Source organism: Piliocolobus tephrosceles, chromosome 6 (genome assembly GCF_002776525.5).
Source record: "Piliocolobus tephrosceles isolate RC106 chromosome 6, ASM277652v3, whole genome shotgun sequence".
In the NCBI taxonomy this organism is placed as follows: domain Eukaryota; kingdom Metazoa; phylum Chordata; class Mammalia; order Primates; family Cercopithecidae; genus Piliocolobus; species Piliocolobus tephrosceles.
The window spans coordinates 108,333,007-108,355,445 of NC_045439.1; the positions used below are offsets into that span (position 1 = coordinate 108,333,007).

Sequence of the window (22,439 nt, forward strand, 5' to 3'; positions counted from 1 at the left end):
AAGAAGCAGAGAGTAGATCTCTTTGGGATTTATGAAAAGATATTACAAAAAGCAGGCATCTTTGACTAGTTTACTGGGGTCTCTAGTAGAGATTTATTTTTCTATTTTTAAAAAGGTATTATATCTCTGAGAAGATATCTACCTTGATATGTGTAATAAAATAGCTCTGACAAAGAACTCACCCTCATATGAGTAATTAATAAAAAGAAACATTTTACCCAACTTTAGAAACTGTTCAGGGAGCAACTGCCCTGAATAAAGAGGGCATGAAAAGCCTTTTGTGTTCCTTTTTGTCCTGTATAACAAATTATTTTTCTTGCAAGGCCCCAAATTGCTTTCCCCTACATTGCCGCATTGCTGTGAACATGATTCCAGTACCCTGTGGCTCTTCCAGGGATACTCCTGGTATCAATCTTGAGGCCTATTCAAACGAGGATGGGAGTCAGAGTTGAACTGTGCCAACATTCCTGCTGAGAATTAGCCCAGTTTCATTATGTGTGGAGGAGCCCCCAGTTCACTGCCCTTACATGTTTGGGGTACCCAGAGCTGAGAGGCTCTGCAGGGAGTACAAAGTTAAGAAACTGCATGATAGGAACACTAGCACTTACTCTTTCATAATGAGCTCTGTGCAGGAAAACTAAAAAATGAGTTTTTTCTGTCATTCAGTGCAGCTGTGGTGTTCTACTTGTAGCAAGCTACTTCTGCTTCACAAGGCAAGAAAAACACAAGAATTGTGGACAGACTTTCAGAATGAGCAGAGTCCCCAGGAGTCCTATCTGTCTTTTTTAACTCCTTAAATTAACTGGAGTACTAAGGGAGAGATTTGTTGCTTGGCCTGTGCCTTCATTCTACAGATGAAGAAACTGAGACCCAGGAGGAGGTGAAGTGGCTTTCCCAAATTGAAGATTCATTAGAAGCTAGAGTTTGTAGTACCAGGTCTTCTGACTCCTGTGGGTCAATTGGGGCAGGAGGTATAAGACTCAATGTGGGCTTATAAATATATAAGCCTAAATATGGTTATAATTAGCCAGGTTGTCAGCAATGGGGCAGAAGGTATCACACGAGTGCATTGTAAAATCTTTTCTGCTTGGAAGAAAAGATGACAGTGAACTAAAACTTTGATCTCTGTGCCTTTATGTGCGTTTATCCTATTTAATCCATACTACATCTTATACAGGATTTGATTTCTCAAACTGTATGTTTAGCTGTTTTATTTCACAAATTGCCAATTTCATCAGAATAGGACTTGGTATCATCAGGTACATCTCTATCAACTTGCCTTTTAACCACTTGGAAGACCTGTGCACGTCCTTTATCTTGCCATGCACTCCCACCTTCTGGTCATGTCGGGAGGGGCAGTATCCCTCAGGAACCAAAGTGAAACTTTTTCATTTTAGAAGATTGGTCAATCCTAGGCTTTTGTTTGAAGTGTAATTCGTTCTTTCTTAGACTTTCGAATGCCACAGACTCTGACTTAGGAAACCTTTGGGTTATAACAAAGTACTGAGGAACTATAACTTAATCTGTTCAGATCTAATATTAAATGAGACCCAGATTTTTTCCCTAGTGAACTGCAAAGCCACATTTATTGAACACCTACTAGGTTTACATGGGAGTCCTTTTAGCTGTGCATTCCTTATTGGTAAGGAGCTATGCCCAAGAGTGCACCTGGCACATAGGAGAACTATGAATATGTGTTGAATGAGGGACATTGGTGAAAGCCAGGGTTGTTCAGGAGTGTCCTGTCCTGTCCTGAGGCCACTCCAGATGGAAGTGGTTCTCCCATAGGCTAACACATCCCATTCTGTCTTGAACTGCAACTCAACTTTCTTCCAAAGATGAAGGGGAAAGGTATTATTCATCTGAGATTTGCCTTGTGGTGGTTAGCACAAATTTGATTTCTAAGGAAAGGCTGGTAAAGCATTGATGCAGGGAAAATTATTCTTAGGTATTCTTCTCTGATGATCATAGACTGAGTGAAACTTTTACTTTTATATAGGTACTGTAGCCATGAATATAATCACTGCCTGACATTTCTAGTGGCAAAAAAATAACCTCTAGAATGGTCTGATGAATATCAGGGAGTAGGGCTAACAGAAATGTAATGCCAGCTGAGCCAGCAGTGTCTGCCAACCCCACATATTTATTCGGCATCTTACTATGTGTAAAACTCATGATTTTTCCTTGATTTTGTTTGTGTCTTGAATGTAAACCTGAAGGCAGAATCTGTATTCTGTTTTGTAACTGATGATTTATGAACATTATTTGTGTCTTCAAGAGGTGATATTCCTACCTACTTTGAAATCAGCTTGGAGTGCAGGGATAAGATTTTGATGGTATGTGGCACACATTAGTGCTCAGTAAATGTAGAAAAGAGAACAGAAAAATGACAGAATGTTGGGAGGAAGGAAGGGAAGGAGAGGGAGTAATCCCAAGCCTGGTCCCTGGTGTCAGCCTGCAGGTAGTCCAACAGGTTCTGTCATGAACCAGCTGGGGAGCCTGGTGACATTCACTAACTTCTAACTCAAGTTTGCTCACCTCTGAAATGAGATAAAACCTGCTTTGTAGGGTTTTTGAGAGGGTTAAGTGACGTAATGCTTGTAAATATCTAACATAGACTGCTCAATAAATATTAGTTTAATTTAATGAATAATATGTTTGTGAATTCCAGTAATTGTCTTGCTGAGAAAGCAGTTACCTCTTTATCTTCCTGGACTTTAAAATGAGTCCACATCAGTTAATTTGGATTCCCCAGAGCGGAGCGAGCCAGCACACTGACTTTCTCAGAAGAGCAGACAATCACAGACGACAGCATCCTCAGGGAACACCCCTCCCTGAGTGCTGGCATTAAGTCAGAGGATTGCTGTTTCCCCAACTGCCCTTCACTGTGAGTTCCCCCTCTTACCAGTCATAATTTTCACCATTCCCAGAACAGAGGGCCAGATTCTCCTTCCCTTTGTGTCTGCCTATTTTCTTCTCAGAGGAACATGTCTGTGTGAGAACGGGGCCTTTACTGAGCCCAGGTCTTCCTGAGGCATTTGCCTGAAAGTGGAAGAGACACAAACTGGCAAGGGAAAGGCAATCTGGCAGGTTGGCCACAGCTCACCCATCAAACTTAAGGGCCAGGTGTTAGCATTTTCCAACACCTTGATAAGTAATGTTTTCAGCAAATCGAGAAACTCTAGTTCTGCCTCTTTCAGAGACATCACTTTTTCCCCCTAAGGTTAGCTTTTCTCAGGATGGGGATACATTTTCAAAAGCTTTTTTACAAGGAGGCAGAGTTACAGCTAATGAGTGATATTGAAGACTGAGGAGAAGTTGGAGTTTCCCACTGTTTTTCTGAAGGAGTTAACAGCATAGGCAGTTTGGGAGATCTAGAGGGAGACCTGCTTTGGAAGGTCCAGCCATCTCCTTCACATCACCCCCATTTCTCTCCATTGAACATGGAAGAAAAGGGGAGGCCCTGGCTTCTCACACTTGCTCATGGTTAGCATGTCTGCACACTCACTGTGTGCCAGGCTGGGTTCGAAGTGCCATATATGGTACACCACTTAATCCTCAAAATAGAATTCTAAAGTACATAGTATTTTTATCCCCCCTACAGAGGAGGATCCAAGGCTCAGAGATAGTAAATAAATTTCCTAGGCTGAAACAGTTATTAAGTGATAGAACTGGTTAAAAAAAAAAAAAAAAAGAATCCGGGCAGCCTGGTTCCAGAGCCTTTTCTCCTACCCAGGGTTCTCTGCTATCTGCAAAGTTGTTAGTCCCACTGGAGGATCTCAACAAGGGACTGCAGGAATTGAAAGTAAATGTAGCGTTTCTCTTCCCCAGGCTTTTAAAATATTTACTTTTCAGGAAAATGTCAGGAACAAGTAGCATTTTTTCATCTCAACAATACCAAATTGCCTCTATGGGCTATATGGTGGCTCTGCTCTCCTTTTTCCGTAAAGTGGCGTATGCTCTCCAGTAGAGTCGCACCCCGTTGCAGGTTAGATTCCCAGGGAGCATTCACGGAGTTGTACTTTAGCTTGCAGGATTTGACTAGGGATCCCTGCTGAAGGGGAGTGGCCATGGGGAAGTGGAACTGCAATACAGGTCTGACGCAGCCTCTGCCAGTCACGTGGGTCATCATGGAGTATATACGGCCCCTCAGAGCCCACTCCTGTGCTAGGCTGAAAGGGTAGGACCTTTAAACAAATCCTGCCACTACCAGTGGGTGGATATGGGCCACTTGGAAGTGGGCATCTCCTTGGGCAAGGGAGCTCTTTTCAGCTGAAGTGGACCCAAAGGAGGTGACAGCACTCCCCATCACTGAGGTAGAGTTGTGCCTTGAGCAGGGGCTCTAAGTAGTGGATCTTTGTTTCCATTGTGAGTCTTTCATTTGCATTGCCAGTGTGAGTATACTCATTGGCAAGTGCTTTCTTCTAACTCAGCCTCTTGTTTTATTGGATTCAAGATAAATGGCATTTACAAGATTGCACAAAAAGAGACAGATTCTCAACTGTAGCTCTAGGCAGAGGCAGAGGTATAATATTGATAGTCTCTTTGGAGCATGTAATAAAAATCATGCCTGGCATTTCGGGAGATACATGAACAATTTGTTTTACCCTCATGATATCTTTAAAGTGGCACCAGTTGACTTTTTTCTGGAGCCAGAGTCCAAAGCTAAAGGCCACAATACAGTGATGGAAATCTCCAGTTACATTTTGCCTGCCAGTTGTCTTTAGAGAAATCTTTCAGTGATGAAGATTCCAGATTTAACTCCCTTTTCCTTACTCCTTCCATCATGAAACTAAAGCTATCTTCCAGTTCACTCCAGCATGGACATTAAACTGTACCCCACTAACTTATATCTTGTACACCCAAGTTGATGACAAGAGCTGGGCTGGTTTGCCTTTTAGCATTTGTTACTGTTGCATCCCAATGTTACCCTGAGCTGGCATTGACCAGTGACTGTCTCAACTGCAGGGTGTGCAAAACCTGTCTCCATTTCCCTTCTTTCAGGTTGGAAAGCTTATCCAAGAAGCAGCTGGAAGAAGTAATTTGAAGAGAGTAACTCTGGAACTTGGAGGCAAAAGTCCTAATATTATTTTTGCTGATGCTGATTGTAAGTCAACAACAGGTCCCCTACATGAACCAGCATACATCCTTTGGTACTCTCTTTTGTATCTCCCCTTTTTATAGGACACTAGCAAAAGATCTTTGAAGCTAAAGGCAATCAAGAAGATCTCTAAAGAGAAAATAGTTTGATAATGGGGAAAAAGCACTTTTCAGTTGACGACTGAACCATTTGTTTTCTAGATACTAACGAGCCATTTTGAATCTGTGATGTTATAGAATGGGGGCTGAGATGAAGGCTTGGTCAGTGGCATATGGTTTAACAGCAACGGTCTCAGCTGCTGAGTACCTGAAGGATAGTCTCTCTGCCTAGATACAATAAATCTGTAACTTTTCAACTGTGCCTGGTGGCTGGTAGACCATTCTAAATCAGTCCAACTTCATCAGCCCTGCCAGCATTTTCCAAACCCACAGCCCCTTTTCTCTTTAGTCAGTTCCAACACCTTCCTGCTAGTCCCATGACTTTCAGTCAGGATGACAGCACACATGGGTCAGTTCGGTATGTGTAGTCCTAAAGCTGGGATGATTCCACCTTGCTAGTAGGACCTTACAGAGGCTTAGAGCAGTAACTGAGAAACCCCATGTCTCTAGGAAGGATGCCACCTAGGCCATTCTGCACAGGTGTGACCTTTCTGTTTTGAAAAGCTCTCCAGGTAAGGAAATCCCAACATCTCATTCAGTGATTCTTTTTTTTTTTTTTTTTTCTTCACATTTTGCCAGGCAGAGCTGCTTTCCCAGTTTCACCACCAGAGAGATCAGAAAACCGAAAGCAGATTGCTTGAATTTCAACCCCAGCTTGGAATTTGCAGAGTTCAGCTTTAGCTCTATGTTAGTTGTCAAGAAAATCAGAATCCTTATGCCTCTTCCTCTTGAGGAGTAGCAACCCCATTGCCCTCACATTGACTGATTCATTTATTTAGTCAGTCGGTCATTTAAGCAACTAATGCATGTCAGATTAAGCTATTTTGAAGTATAAGATAGAAGGGTTGAATATGGAAGAGTTATCATATGATTTTACACAAGTCCATGTCAATCTAGAGGCAATTTAGTGTCTTCAAAGAAGACCCATTGGTGTTACGGTTTAATCCCCCAAATACCAAACATACCGCTACAAGGCCCTGTACATTAGGAGTTGTAAATTGGCCAAATACAAAATATAGACATGTTTACCTGTCTAAACATTACACTATGTTCAAAACAAAAACTGCATATTAAAATATTGATTTCTGTGAAAATTGAGACGATCTGACAACCTGGGGCTCATATTTATGCATGACAATGATTAAATATAGTGACTTCTTAGCCTCTCCATTACATTGCTCCATACCACCTGGTAGCCTCATACCTTTACCTTGTCTGCCTAGCCCTGTGGTGTATTGGGGATTGAGACTCCTGTTATACGTGAGGTTCAGTCCCTCTGTTTGCAGAATAAGAAAGAGACCCAAAGAAGGGAAGTCGTTCAAGTTCACATAGCATGTCAGGGTGTAGTTAGAACTGGAACTAAGTTGCATTCCCAATCCAGTGCTATTCATGGTTATGTCCTGCAGTGAGCACACTATACCTGGGGCTTTGGAGAGGGGAGGGAGGTGGCTCCATAGATAAGCAGTGGCAACATGGCTGTTTCCTCTTGTAGTGGACTATGCTGTGGAGCAGGCCCACCAGGGTGTGTTCTTCAATCAAGGCCAGTGCTGCACTGCAGGCTCTCGCATCTTCGTGGAGGAGTCCATCTATGAGGAGTTTGTGAAAAGAAGTGTGGAGCGGGCCAAGAGGCGCATAGTGGGGAGTCCCTTTGACCCCACCACTGAGCAGGGTCCCCAGGTAGAAAAATCATAACCATTCCCTTTGTTTACTTAATTCTTGGCTGGCACAGAACTGTGTGCACTCTAGTAGGACCCAGCAAAGCAACATCTTTCTTTTCAGCTGCCTTCTTTATTCCCCACCATGTCTTCATGGCTGGAAATGTAGCCAGAGAGGGATTGCTTATTTCTTATGCTTCTCTTTCCCTTTCTAAGTTGTATCTCTGAGAAACTATGGGATTACTGTTACTTTAAGAATATTCTGACCTTTGGGACTAAGCTGGAATCTCTCATTTCTAAAGAAAGCCCTGAGTATGACAAGATGGGTCTCGACACTAGAACCCAGTCCCAGTCCTTCCAATCACTGAACTTTAGGACATCCCTACAGATGCCACAGTCAAGGACGGTAGATATCTTAAGCTGCCAAGGAGTCTGTCCAGCAGCCTGAACCAGTCTGGACATATCACTTGTAGCTTGTGAATGTGTAGGAAATGAAGGGCTGGCTCGCTTCCCTTTTTCTGTATGGTTATTTCTTAATCTGAATGCCTCATGTACTGTAGTGGGGTGGGGAGGGCCACAAAGTCTCTCATAAGCAGCCAGACTACACTTTTCACCTCTGCAGGTTCACCGTAATCATCAAAGCATATTTCTAACGGGAATTCTGGTTTTAATCTGTAGACAGGTTCTGAGACTTTTTAGAAGGAACTTGGACCAGCTCCTATATGGGTCACTAAAGCATGGGTTTTCCTGTTAAGGGACAACATCTCCTCAGTTTAGGGACTACTCAAGAGAAGACTGATGTTCTGGCTGAGCCATTCAAACTTGGGTGAATGTAGGTTTTTGTATTATTTACCTCTGTCAGTTTTTTGGGGGAAGACTGACCTTATTTTTTTTGGACTAGGAAGCTAGTCCTTCACTCTTTACTGTTAATATTTTTCTCTAAAGTTCCTCTAAAAATAGGAATTCCTTTAAAAACAAACCACAATAAGATTGGGTGTGTAGCACTATCTAAAGAGGTTGTGTGCTAATTTTGGCCTCTTTTTTACTATCAATACAACTTGCTAACTTACTCAATTATAAAGGTCAGTTTTCCCTCATACGAACAATGAATAGTAAATTAGCCGGAGTCTCCATCATTTTGAAACATTTTTCTAAATGTTCAGCTGGTACTTCTGATTAGGCAATATCGTCAGAGCAGTACATTTATTGGAATCATTGATATATTAGGAGTAACCATACAAAATTGCCAATTTTTTGTAGGTCAAAAATTGGTAAGTAACAGCAGTTTTAGATTTGACTGGGTGTAAACTTTGAAAAAATCATGTTTCCCACAGATTGATAAGAAACAGTACAACAAGATCTTAGAACTCATCCAGAGTGGTGTGGCTGAGGGTGCCAAACTGGAATGTGGAGGCAAAGGACTGGGCCGAAAGGGGTTTTTCATTGAGCCCACGGTGTTTTCCAATGTCACTGATGATATGCGGATTGCCAAGGAGGAGGTATCCAATATGCTGTTCTTAGAAAAGCCACATCTTTCGTGGGATTGTTTCTAGAGCATTTCTAGTGGATGATATTAGAGTTTTAGCTCTTTGTATTTTACATATATTCATTTTGCAATAGTAGTGAACATGGCTATGAAAATTCCAGTTTCAAGAAGAAAAGTAAACCAAAAGACAAGCAAGCTAGGTGGAGGCCAGGTGACATGCTGTGTGCTTGTGATTATTATTAGCCAACAGAACAATCAGAATATCCTACCATTGACCTCAACAACACACTGGCACTAGTTCAGTTCTCCTAAATGTGGGTCACTAGGAATTGTGGGTCACTAGGATGTTAACCATGAGAGAGAATACATTGAAGCATCTTCACATCTGTGCAAGAGAGGGACCAGGAGCAAGTCAGCCCACAGTCCAGGCATTCAGTTCTGGAGCAGTGTTTGCAGCATCATGGAGGATGCCACTTCCTCTTCTCTACCTAAAGAAGACACCCCTAGCATACAGAGTGGAATCAAGTGATGCCGGGGAGGTTGGGGAATTTGGGGATGTTAAACAAACACTAATGTTAGACTTTTCTTGCATAGGATGGGAGATTTTACAGTTTTGAACTGCTAAACTTAAATGTCATTTAAGTAATCAAGGCAGAGTAAACGTGCATTGAAATGTGGAAAGCGGGTAAAAGAATGACAGAGCAGCCATGTTGAGTCATACTATCTTTTGGCAGATCTTTGGCCCTGTTCAGGAAATTTTGAGATTTAAGACGATGGATGAAGTTATCGAAAGAGCCAATAACTCAGACTTCGGACTCGTAGCAGCCGTCTTTACTAATGACATCAACAAGGCCCTCACAGTATCTTCTGCAATGCAAGCTGGGACTGTTTGGTAAGATCAGAGTCAGTCTTGTAACGAATTCCACTGGTGGTATAGGGACCAGGGGGAAATAAACAAGTATCTTCTTGGAAGGATGGGGAATACCAAAAGCAATCAAACTTTACCAGAAAAGGGGTACAGCCTGTACTGCTTAGATCCAGAAATCAAAGTAGATTTTAAATTACAAATTTTTCCTCTGGAGGAAAGGAATTTAAAAATCAAACTTGTAAAAGAAATGCCATGCCAGTCAGATTCTTTCTGTGTGGCCAAACTTTACATGAACTCACAGTACTATGTTTTCTTCTTTCAGGATCAATTGTTACAATGCCTTAAATGCCCAGAGCCCCTTTGGGGGATTCAAGATGTCTGGAAATGGGAGAGAAATGTAAGTCTCAAAGTTGCTGATGCCTGCAGGGAAATAGATTGCAAATATCAGCACAGAGCAGTGCTTTACAAATAGTCTAATTATCTTACACTCATCCATTCATTCAACAAACATTTTGTTGAGCACATGGTACTAAAAGCTAAGTACCACTACATGTTACAGAGATGAATGAAACACAATTCCCTTTCCCAACGTGAGAACAGAAAAAATTACTGTACAGGAAAAAATTCCCTGTAATAAAGGCTATGATAGAAGTATGTTAAACATTTTGTCAGTACAGAGAAAAATTTTTGACTGGTGGGGTCAGAGAAGACTTCACAAAGGAAGTAACATTTTTTTCCTGGAAGTAACATCCAGGAAAAAAATCCACTTTCCCTCCTTTCGAAAGAAACTGATCTATATTTTCCAAATCCTGTGGCTCACAGAGGAAACCTGTTTCATGCCCATTCCCTCAGCCATTACTGAATGCATGTTCTTTTGAGCAAACGCCTAGTTCACAGTTAACAAGTATTGAGCATAAACTATGTACAAAGCACTGCGCTTGGTCTGTGGAGGAAGATGCAGGCCCTTAAGGCATTTAATATGTTTTGGGGTAAATAAAACTAATAACATTGAAAGAATCAGAGGAATCGCAGAAAAGACTGAAAAGCAATGGAGGAGCTCAGGGATAGGGAAGATCATTGTGAGCTGGAGAAGTCTGGGAAACCTTTAGACGTGATCTGCTACAGGGGTTTGAATCAGCCTTTCAAGAAGAGGAATGCTTGGATCGAGAAGGGGGAATATATTTTCAAAGATGGTGGGCAAAGCAGGGTAGCAGTGGGGGAGAGTGAGTAAAGGTATTGTGGGAAAAACAACTGTAGTGTTGGTGGGAGAAATGCAGTGAACCGACAAGACAAGAGCAGAGGATTTACATACTGCAGATAGTTTCACTGGTAATCTCAAGCTCCCAAGCACTGAACTATAAAGTAGGTATAGCTTGGAGATTAGAGCAGTTTCTAGAATCACACTGCTCGGATTTGAATCCTGCCTATATTACTACCTGTACAAGCTTGGACAAATTCCTTAATCTAAGTAAGCCTCAGTTGCCTCATCTATAAGATGGGAATAATTATACTACCTACCTCAGGGTTGCTGTGAGGATTGAGTGTAAGGATTAAGTATGCAAACATCCAACAGAATGTCTGGCCAGCCTTCAGAAAATGTTAGCTGTACTCATAACATTATTCATCAAGCAGATTAGTGCTACATAGATGATCCCTGTTATTCTTAACCTGTAACTTTGGCGGAAGTTTCCCTAAATCTCATCTGGTGTCACCGACTTCTGTTCTGTATCTGGTGATGCCAGGGAGAAGTTGTTCTCACTTGAACCTTTTCTTCCGGCCTCCAGTACCCCTCACTTACTTTACAGCCAGAACCTATAGCCAATCTGGATCATATTTGTTCAGTTCTTAGTATTCCTTCAGCTTTCACAGAGTTTTCATGTACTCCAGGTATCTCTTCATTTGCTTTTGACCGTAACTGTCTGCTTCCACTTTTCAAGATGCAGTCCGCTTCTTATTTCGTTTCCTTCCTCTACGTCTGTGCTTTCCCAGTCTCTGAAATGCTGGGGGTAGTCACTGGCTCTGGGAATGCTGCTTGCATTGACTGTTCTGTTACAGATCATTAACAGGGTGAATCATGAGCATAAACTATACTTTCAATAAATGATCGCTGGTTGATGGAGCCTAATCCCAGGTTAAGCCATGGTCCCTCATCATGGGCAGGCTTGTGACATTAGCTGAGTCTAGTCTATACCCATCAGAAATGTTCTCCTTGCCCAGAAAGATGGTCCAGGAGACAGTTTGGCTCTATCTGAACCTCACATAACGGTGCCCAAGAGACTGAAGAACCATTTCTCTCTACTTGTCTTGCAGGCACTGTGGTGATTGTACCTTCCCAGTGGAGTTAAAAAATAATTAGGAAACGTTGTTCTTTGATGAGACCCACTTCATCTTGTCTAGATTGCATGGTTTTTTTTTTTTTTTTTTTTTTTTTTTGGTCTCTACTTACCCCCAAAACATGTTTTCTCTTTCTTAAATGACACAGAGTGACAGAAAATGCTTTCTTGGTCCCCAACTCTTCCACCTCATTTGATATAACCTCAGAAACTCCACTTAACCCTCCATCTAGACAGAATTGTTCATCTCATGGCCTGCAAATGCCATGCAGCTTTGGTCCCTGACAGCTCCCTGTCTATCTCTAAGAGGATCAGAGACATGAAGTGGCACTTCCAGAAACATCTGGAAACTCCAGGGAGGGCTGACCTAGCCCATGAGGTCTCCCCACAGAGAGCTGTGGGGAGGGCTGCCCTCTGTAGGTTATCTAATGGGCTGCCCTCTTAATTCCCAGGCTCAGAGACAAGCTTTTCTCGCGTCCTCCTGCCCACCGAATTCCGCCTGTTTGACTTCTCCTGTCCTTTACTTACTTCCTCATCAAACTCCCCTGAGATAAGGGGTGGCAAAGCACAAGCCATAAAATGTCACAAACTGAGGAGATGGAAAGAATGCTGTGAACCTCAGCATTTTAAAAACTCAGGACACTGGCTTTGAAAATGAGAAGCATTGTTAGATAATCTAAATCAGGGCTTGTCAAGTTTGTGTGTGTGTGTGTGTGTGTGTGTGTGTGTGTGTATGCATGTGTGTGCACGCATGCATACAGAGAAGTCACCTCCAGTCTGGGTGATGGTTTTGTTAAGCATGTGTATCTAGGGACCCACTCTCAGAGATTCTGAGTTAGGTGATCTGCGATAGGACCCAGGACCTGCGTTTTTAACAATCTTCCAGAATGACTCCAGTATAGATCACTGCCCAGGACCCACAGAGAAGCACCTCCATTCCAGCAGCGTTTTCCATTGCATCACACACCCAAACACTGGGATCCGCCAGTCACCCTCGGAAGCAGCCTGCCTTCTAGTGACCCGCTCCCACCCTCCCTCTCAGTCCCCACCACCTGCAAGCTCCTCTGATGCAGGTGGTCTGGAGACCTTACTCTGGGAAGTGCTGCTGCAAGTCAAGTTAAACAGCAGGAAAATATATACCCTAAACAGAAACTCTTACTTGTTTTATGAACGAGTCTGAGTGATTCCTAAAAATGGCTGGCCAAGAGCTACCAATACTGACAGGTTACTTTAAAGCCTCTAGGCGTGCCAAGTTTGATTTTTCTTAGGGACTAGAACCTAGTCTGCTGAGTAGCAGGAATATAGGCTTCTAAATGTGATTGTGCCTTGCTGTATCTTCCTGCTGTGAAAGTGACCATGCAGAGAGATTGGGCTGCATCAATAATGATATGCATGTCTTTTGTGCATCAGTGGGCTTCTTCCCTGTTAACTGTATGTGCCACAGAATTTAACTAGAGTAAATAAATTTGAGACAGAAATTCTGGAACAAGATGGTGAAATTGCTTAAGAATCCAAACTTCAGGGCTTAGTGACCTTTAAGCATTGTTTCCCAAAATGTGACCCAAATGATCATCTATCTCACAGTCTCCTGGTCCCTCCCCTAGAGCTTCTGAAACTGAATCTTTGTGGGGTAGGGGTAGCATTCTAGAATCAACAGTTGAAGCAAGCTTTTTGGGTGATGTGTATGCTGAGGTTCAGGAACTGACTGGAGAGATGATTGCACCAAGAGGATGGCAGTGGACTCAGCTGGCATCTCTTAGCTGGTTCATGGCAGAGCTGAGTGGGCACTCCTGTCTCTGACCCCAGCTTCAGTGCTCTTTGTCTCCTCCATGCCTTCTCAGTTGTGCCACTAAGACCTCTTACTGGCTTTCCTTCATGTCCTGGGCCCAGGGTAGTTCTTTTCATACCAGATTTGAGTCCATTTCCCCTGTGCACAGATTGCTGCTCAGGACCCAGAGAGGAGCACCTCTGCTCCAGCAGGGTTTTCCATTGCATCACACACCCAAACAGTAGGATCCAACAGTCACACTTGAAAGCAACCATAATCACGAGGTTTCTGACTCTGTAGACTTCCTTACATTTCTCACAACCTAGTTAGAGAGTCACATGGGAGTGAAGTGTGGCTTGGGACCTGCCCCAACAAGTGCGTGCAAAAGCCAGGAAACAAGGGAGTAAATTCACTTCAAATGGGATGCACATGGTGTCCGTGATGAAGAGACACATTCAGAATTGCCCAAGGACAGGAAAATGACCAAAGAGATCCAAAGCTGAGCTGGTAATAATGAGACTCTAGGCCTGGATGGAGTTAATGAGGGAAGCATGAAATGAGTGGGGCGCTTTCAGTGGGTTTCTCTCATTCCTCTAAGCGAAATGAACTATACCAACAAGAGAACAGCCTGCTTGCCCCAGTCTCTCCTTGGCTGCCCTCTGTTGTCCCTGTCAACTCCAGTGCCCATGGTGCTTAGAGGAGCTGCTGGCAAAGCCACTGGAGCCTTGTGTAGGCCATGGAGGCTCCTAAAAGGAACCCGAATGAATCACTTACAGCAGGTCTGTCTTGTAAAGCCCAGCCACAGTAACTCATACACTGACTTTCAAAAGACAGCCTTTCTTAATCATTTAATCCTTTCATATTCAAATATATCTCCTAAACGTTCTTTTATTTTTTCCTGATCTCGAAGATATGATGAAGATATGACAGTAGGGTAGAACTAGGGAAGGGGGAGTAGGAAGCTTGTCCTTCCTCCTTCCCTCTTCACTTCCCTCCCTCCGTTCCTTCTTCCCACCTTCCTTTCGTCATCAGGTACCTTCTTTGTGCCTGCTGTTGTAGGTATACCCTATGTTTGGTGGAAGGCAAAAAGAAAAACCAGTAGGATACAACTCAATAGGGAAGACAGAGATATTCAAGCCCTTTGTCCTCCCAGTGTGTTAAGTGTTGTGGCTGAGGTGTAAACAAGGGGCTATGTGAACAGAGAGGACTAAAGAGGAGCTCCACCTGAGGCTGTTGGGAAAAGCGTCACCAAAGAGTGACTTTCAGAAGAAGAGAAGAAAAAAAGTTGTTATTTTAAAGAAAAATAGGAGAACATGCTTGATTTATATAATGAAATAGATAAAAGGAAAAAAAGGCATTTAAATAAGGCGAAAAGAACAAGAGAATAGAGAAGAAATGTGGAGGAGAAGGAGCATTGTAGTAAGCACCCAGAGGGACAGGAAGACTTAGACATGTGACCCGCTCCCACCCTCCCTCTTGGGGGAGGAAAGCACACTAGGGTCCCAAAGAACTAATACTGAACCAGTGCTGCCTTGTAGAGAGAGGCATGGCCAGGGCGTTCAGAGACCTGGGCCTGGTCCCACTGCTGCACATAGCACTCAGCCTCTCAGCACAGCCTGGGGTCGTTTGTGTGCCCTCTGGCCAAGGCTGACGGTAGGTCTCTGAGTAGTTGAGAGTCATTGCCTTTCTGTGCAGTATTGTGAAAACAAATCACCTTTTAACTTTAAAAACTACTCATGAGATGACAGTTTCTCTGACCCTCAGAGGAAGGCTGGGCTGCCCATACATGAGGAATTTTTACATGAACACCCCAGGACTTGCTGTTCGCAGGTGATAAACTGCACCTCCTCGGGACTCCCGCTGCACTCACATGCAGCTCCCTGGACTTCTGGTATCTGACCCGGCCCATTTCTGTGTTTCAGGGGAGAATTCGGCTTGCGGGAGTACTCAGAAGTTAAGACTGTGACAGTAAAGATCCCCCAGAAGAACTCCTAAGAAGGCCACGAAGGAAGATGAAGCTCAGCCTGCATGTCTCTCCCTCTCTGCTTTCTCTGTAGGGCCCAGCTCTCAGGAATACAAAGTTGAGCCACGGTCCTTATTTAAAGATTGAAAAGATAACATGTAGGTCAGGCAGCTCACTGCACAACTAAAGCCAACCAGCTGGGTACAGTTTATTGGCACTCTGTAAGGGGCCACCTTAATCATACCAAATATTGGGGAAAGTGGGATAAAAGGAAGAGGAGGAGCTAGCAGACACTTCCGGTAAGTCTTTCTGGAGCACAGGATGAAATAAGGGAGCTGTATTAAATCATGCCTTTGTCACAAAGAACTTTCCTCTTAAAGAAAGGTGACCTTTCTACTGTCTTAATTTTCCTCCTTTCAGGCCCTCTTCGCTCACCCACCCTCCCTCTCTTCCAAGGAGATCTCAGCTGAGCTCATTTTGGGGCAGATGTTTGGGCAGGGAACAATTTTCCAAGGTTTTAAAGCCAAATTACCATTTCATGTTATCCGTTTCTTCAAAGCAAAACTTGAAATGGTTTTAGCTAGAGTCAGACCAGAATGAAAATGCCAGGAGCTGGTACACTACAGATGTAATAAGTACCTGGGATATGCCTGACCCAGTCTGGTTTGCTTTTACACATAAATAACATGAATGAAAAAAGACTGGGACAATAGAGATTGGACGTCATCATGTGCAGTTCACAGCTTCTGAGTTTGCTGCACAGTTTTGGGGTGTTTCTGTGTGTGTGTATTTGTGTGTGTGTGTGTGTATTAGATTCCTTCCTTCTCGGTTATTCTGGAATAAGGCAAGGGGTGGATTGTTTTTCATAGCTAGATAAGATCTTTTCCAAAGTTTTTCTTAGAACCAACCTAAAAATCCAGGTAGGCCCAAGAGTTTGATAATGCTGGATGCCTTGCAGATATCATTCAGTTTCTAATATTGGGCAACAATTACTATTAAATGAATTATTTCTGTAGTTGGAATCTGTAGCTGCTTCTTAACCTCTACACCAATACCTGCTCTTCCAGTGCTGCAGGTGTGATTTTAGTCTGTCACACTGTACCAATGTGCCCTACATCTATTGGGAGTGACCTTGGAGTATCTGGCCAAGCCTAGGAGTTTCCTTTTCCATTTGCCGAGTTCCACTGTGCTAGGACTGCTGTGCTCCACCGAGCTCCTCTGTCACACCCAGGGGCTCATCCACATACCATTCTTGCACCTCACTGAGCAGGCCGTGGCCTACAGTGTGGGGGGAGTAAAGCAGGCTCGCCTCCCTTTCTTCCCAACCACATACTCTTCTGCTTTCCGGTGACTCCACCAGTTTGATGTGGGAAGTGTTAGCTTCCTTTCCTTCTATCTTTCCAGCTGTCAAATCCAATCCAGTCTCTAACCTAGATACAGATCATTTATTTAAAAGTACCAAACATAACCTAGAGTATGTGGAATATGGGCAACCTATGTATAGCCTTCTGTATGTAACGATTTTCTGCTTCCTAACCGTACCAGTTTTCTATTTATAACTCTTATCTATCCATGATGTTTTAAAGTCTCCACTTGCTGTTATTTACAAATGACACTGCATTCAACAGCCCGATGCCGTGAGCCCTGACAGATGCCATATTTCTGAGTGCTTCCATGTGAATGCCACCCTCCTCCTGTAGCATGTGTCCAAGTGGACATAGCCACTAACCAACTAGTTACCTTTGGACTGCAATATAAAATGTGAAAATGAAGATTTATTTCTTTTAATTTACTTAAAAAGAAACCTCCGTGCTAGCAATAAAGCATTTTATATTGTGTACTCCTTGGGATTGTTTGGCTGTGTTTGTAAGTCCTTGTGTCATATACTGAGTCTGTTTGGGTCCTTCCCTCAGCTGCTGGGTTTTTCATCTGTGTTGCTCTCTTGGGTAACTGAGCAGAAGCCCACAAGGGTATTTTTACAGAATTCATTAAGGTACATGGTATTCAGGTAAACAAAAACCTTGTTTTCCAATACTGTTTAAAATCTGTGTGCACGTGTAGTTTGGCTGGCACGTAAGTATAACCACGTATGAAATATATGAAATAACAAGTTTCCTTTAGAATAGTCTCCATGAAAACAAATGCAGAGTCTGTAGGGTCTGTTTTCACATGTGGACTACACACCGCAAGCTCACATTGCTGATGGCATTTCACAGTAGCTTTATTTTTATTTACCAAAGTGAAATGAAGTCAAAGGCTGATAACCTGATGAAGTATTTTTGCAGCTGTAAAAAGAAATCTGCAAGTGGTGACTGTACTACTACCAAGATTGAGCTTGTTTTCTCTCAGTGTGTTCTCAGAGTTGAGCTTTTGAGGAGTGGTTCCAACCCTTTAGAACCGCACATCTCCCCACCTTTCCTCCCAACCTTTGGAATCTCCACCCAAGTTCCAAACAAGTGAGACAAAAGCTAAACCTAATGTCTTAGCCCCAGAGCAGATCTCGCTTGGGTGATGAGACGCATTGCTGTGGACTGGGGTTCACTGCTCTGTTTGCCAGTAGCTTATCTTTCAGAGAAACAGATGGCATGGGAGAATGCAGCCCCTGTGGCACCAGATGGAACTCTGAAATACAAGATGTGGGACTCCGTGAGACTCCACCTAATGTCCTGTCCATTGAGCCATCAGGAAGAAAATGAGAAAGGCCTGGACACGAAGTAATCATTTGAAAGTCTTTTAGAAAGGTGCCATTGTTGCATGTATAGATAGCAGGAATCTGGAATCCGATAGACATGCAAAAACATTTCTGATAAAAGGAATAACCTACAAAGGCAGAGAGGAGAGGCCAAGCTCAGCATACTTAATATGACAGTGAAGAGACGGGCTGGCAAGAGCAGGCACTGCATACTGGCAACTGGTCAGACTACAGAGGGTCTTAGGTCAGCCAGAGCTGTTCCCTAGTAATGTAATAGAAAACACAGACACTTGTAGGCTTTGAGTTGAAGTGTAATGGAAGCAGTGGTTGGAGTATACTGGTCTGGAGCAAAGTGGATGAAAAGAGAGAGACTGATTACAGAGTTTGTTTGCCATAAAACTATGGATGCCATAATGCTATGGGGAAGGGAGAGGAAGGAAATCAGTGGAGAAGTCACTGGAACTTAAGGAATGAATATGAAAGAATGAAAAAAGTTTATTAACGAGGGCAAATAGGAAAATGGTAATGCCACTGCCACAGAGGCTATAACATGAAATGCAGTTTTGGGGAGAGATCTTGACTTCAGGCTTTTGACATGTAAATTGTGGGGTGATGAAGGGACATTCAGGTAGAAATCTCAAGCAGGCAGTTGGACATAGGAGATTCAGACTTGGCTCAGGTGGACCAGATTCTCGCATGAACATAAAAGTGATGGCTGCAGATCCAGAGCGGGTGAGAGTAAAATCAAAACCAGGGCCAGGGAGAAAAAGCCCAGCAAAAGAAATGGAGGCTGTAGTCAGAGAAATAGGAGGCAAGCTCTGCAGGTGGTAACACCCCAGAAACAAGGGAGAAAAGTGAAGGAGCACAGGCAGCAAAGGCTTGAGAGGTAGAGGGTGGTGTGTGGAGCCCGTGCATTAGAGGCTTTTGATCTCTGTCTTGATGAAGTAGAAGTTGATGGTGTGCATTAGCTGGGAGTGGTGATGGCAGGGCCCTGCTCTGCTCTAAGCTGTGAGCCATGTAACCTCCCCCATGCTCGGGGACAGCCCCTTGCTGTGTCAGGCCCTCGTCCTGAGCCTTCCCACAGATTCCCCTGCCATGAGCCAGGATGTATGGAATGCCTGCTCTCTTTTGCTCTCCACCCGATGCTCTTGCCCACCCAGAACTCCAATAGAGAGGGAGGGCAGGAGCTCACGGCTAATAACGGCCTCATGAGTTAGAAGAAATGAGAGCTTACAGTAGCTGGGGAGGGAGGAAACTGGTCTCAGAATACATGTTAAAGAATGGGTAGATTTAGGAACGTGTGAAAAGGAGGAATACAAGACGGCTAGGGAAAAAAATCTCAATGCAGACGTCGCTAGTTCTGTACTGGCAACATTCTTTACAGGGAAGGAGGGAAGGTACAGCCAAAACAGAAATGCCCATTGCCACTTATATGTATTTATACAGTCATTTATTTTAGTTTTTCTTTTGGTTGACTAATAATTCAGAAATACTAAAATCGGTCACAAGAATGCTTAAAAGGTAAGAACAATGATAAAAACAAAGTCCCATGAATTAAAAGTTAGAGTTTAAAAAAAATGAAGATAGAAAACTAATGAAATCAGAATGGGGCTAGAAAAATACATACGACAAGGTCTTCCCACGCTGCTTCTGTGGCCCTGCTGCCTCCCTCATGAGGGAATGCTGACACTGCATACCCATTGGTCCTAAGAAATGAACCTCCCTTCCACACTCCCTCTCCCCCTTCCCTCCACAGATGTTTATTCTGCTAGTCACACTGGCACAGGTGCTAGGAATACAAAGCAAGCCACACATGGCTACTACCCTTGTAAACCGCGTAGTCTAAGGTCACTCATAACCAATAGTCAGCAGGTTCCCTTGCCATCCCCCTGTACCTCCTTCCCACACACAGACACAGGAGCTATGGAAGAGTAACGTGGTACCTTTCCCAGGTCTGCTTAGTGGGTAATCCGGAGTGACAACTTTGCCTGTGTCGTCAGCTGACTAGCAGTGTGGCAGAGTGTAATTTCAGCATGTTGTATCAGAGGGTGAGAAGTGTAGTCAGAAGTCCTCATTCATTGTCCCTTAGCAATCATTTACAAGATGTATGTCTTAACTTCCACGGGCCTCCACTTCCTCCTCCGTAGGATCAAGATGATCATTCCTGTGCTACCTGCCTCACAGAGGTGTGTGGGGATTAAGCAACATGGTGGATGATATTTCTTCCGTTAGTCTGAGACATGATATACACACACAACTCCGAACAACTACAGAAAGCAAAAGCAGGATGCTCTTTGACGTTTCCTCATCAGTCTACAAGACATCAGAATTCACTTCTCACCCAGTGTTGAGGCCTTCATGTAGACCTTAACTCTAGTATAGTTTCCTGCGGGTATCCAGTGGGGCTTCCTTGCCTGGAGGCCAGACCTCATCTGAATACCTCAAGCCAGCTAGGGGCCAGAGGGATGCATGCAGCTGTGACTTTCTTCCCAGTTTCAGTCTCTTGTACATTCAACACATTGTTCAGACCCTCTGTAGAGCGATAATCTGGCCCATAGCCCTGGCCACGCCGTCTGTGCCACCCAGAATGTCTTACACAGCAACTGCTCCTCCGTGGGACCAGCTGGGAGTGAGAGCATGGGAAAGTCCACTCTGGAACGGCATGAAGCCCTCTTCCTAAACATGTACACTGTCTGGTTTTCACTTGGTTATTGGCCAGCTTAAAAGGATGACCAGCTTGCCATTTAGCCTTTGATGTGAAACGGCTGGGATAATGTTTCCTTTGGCCATTTATCTATGTAGCGAAGAGGAACCTGAAACCAGCACAGCCTACCCCCATTCCTGCTGGAGTATGCACACCTCTTAATGGTTTCAAGGTCTTTTGGGCTTGCTTGTTTTTTTGTTTGTTTCTCTAGAATAGTCCCCGTCCTTCTCCTCAAGAAATAGATGTTATCAAGTCTATTGAGTTGCCTAATTTCTTCTACAACATGGTTTCCCCAGTGTGTTTTCAGAAGGGTGCCTCTGGTTTCCTGCTTTAGTGTCTAGACAGGAGAAAACCAAACCAGCTCAAGCAATCCTAAGGTGGAAAGAGGAGAGACCCCTCCTACCCCGCCTGCAGTCATATGTGGGGATTCTAGGACCCTGTGAAGACCTCTTTCTCTCTAATCCCAGGCAGTTACATCCAATTTATGGACCAATAATGTAGTACCTTTCTCCAGTTTCTCTTGGTTGGAAATGTAAAGTGACAGCTTTCAAGACTGCCATTGGGGGTAGCTGAGTAGCAAGGAACAAGAACCTGTAGTGCTCTCTGGCTGGCCAGAGCTTGGCATACCCAAGGGAAAGGTCTGTTTGTTAAACAGTGGAGGCCCCAGTCTCGATTTCCCGAGTTAGGTTCATTCATAAACAACACAGGATTCGTGTAAAATGGAATAAAATCCAGATGCCACTTGTTAATACAATTAGTTCATGCTCCCTGGTGGCCCTGGGGAGGTTTGATGCCCACAAACATTCTCAGAGCCTGCAACAACGTCTGTTCCCAGCCCTGAGCTATGTGTGCCAAGGCGGGTGGGGACAGGGGCTTGTAAGGCCAACGCTGGGGAACGGGTGTGTGTGTGTGAAGGGGGTGTCTACCCCTCACATGTCTAGTCTTTGAAGCTTCGATCTGACGTGCTCTAATTCCAGAAAGGGAGGCCTGTCGGTAACATCAAGACCTCCTCAAACGGGCAAAGGAACAGAATTCCAAAGTGCTCCATCACTTACCAGCTGTATGCCCTTGGAAAATTAATTAGCCTTCCAAATTCTCTATTTTCTCCCCTGTAAAATGGGGCGATAAAATTACCCGCGCCTACACTGTTGTCATGAGGGTAGAATAAGAATGCGTATAAAGTACTTAACAGCCCCCATTGTAAGAGCTTAAACAAATGACAGCAATTAATGAAAAGGAATAAATAAATCGGTATTTACTGGAGGCTGTAGTCCCAAAGAGGTTATAAATTTCACATTCCCTTGGGGTCAGTTTCTATGTGGAAGCCAGGCAGGCGGACACCTACATTAAGGTAGACTCAGATGGTGGGACTGGAGCCAGTAATTAGGAGAATGCTAGGAGGTTGGAAGGATAATGACCATTTAAAAATTACATGTCTGTGCCCAGTCAGCTCTGCTCCACCTGCTGAATCACTGAGACACAGAGAGTTTTTTTTTGACACAAAATGTTGGGCTGGCTCTCGTTTGTTTAAACAGATAGCAAGAACCGGTGAGGGATAAATTGGTGCAGCTAGCAAATAAATACTAAGTTAGAGGAGGGCTTTGCCAATTCATGCTAAATAAATGTTAGCTGTATTAAGATTTTTATTATTATCATGGTCACCAAGCTTGAGGAACATGGTGGTTTTTGGCCTGGGAGAGAAATGACTTGC

At 43.7% G+C, this 22,439-nt stretch overlaps 1 protein-coding gene across 1 annotated transcript in view; it reads left to right on the forward strand.

Moving 5' to 3' along the window:
- Positions 1 to 15,602, forward strand: part of ALDH1A2 (aldehyde dehydrogenase 1 family member A2) — a 106,009-nt gene extending 90,407 nt beyond the window's left edge. Inside the window, exons 8-13 of the mRNA XM_023228626.1 lie at positions 5,005 to 5,107; positions 6,752 to 6,936; positions 8,249 to 8,413; positions 9,135 to 9,292; positions 9,591 to 9,665; positions 15,292 to 15,602. Of these exons, the coding sequence (XP_023084394.1) occupies positions 5,005 to 5,107; positions 6,752 to 6,936; positions 8,249 to 8,413; positions 9,135 to 9,292; positions 9,591 to 9,665; positions 15,292 to 15,364 (759 nt within the window). The 3' untranslated portion in view covers positions 15,365 to 15,602. The remainder of the gene's footprint in view (positions 1 to 5,004; positions 5,108 to 6,751; positions 6,937 to 8,248; positions 8,414 to 9,134; positions 9,293 to 9,590; positions 9,666 to 15,291) is intronic.
- The last annotated feature ends 6,837 nt before the right edge of the window (positions 15,603 to 22,439 follow it).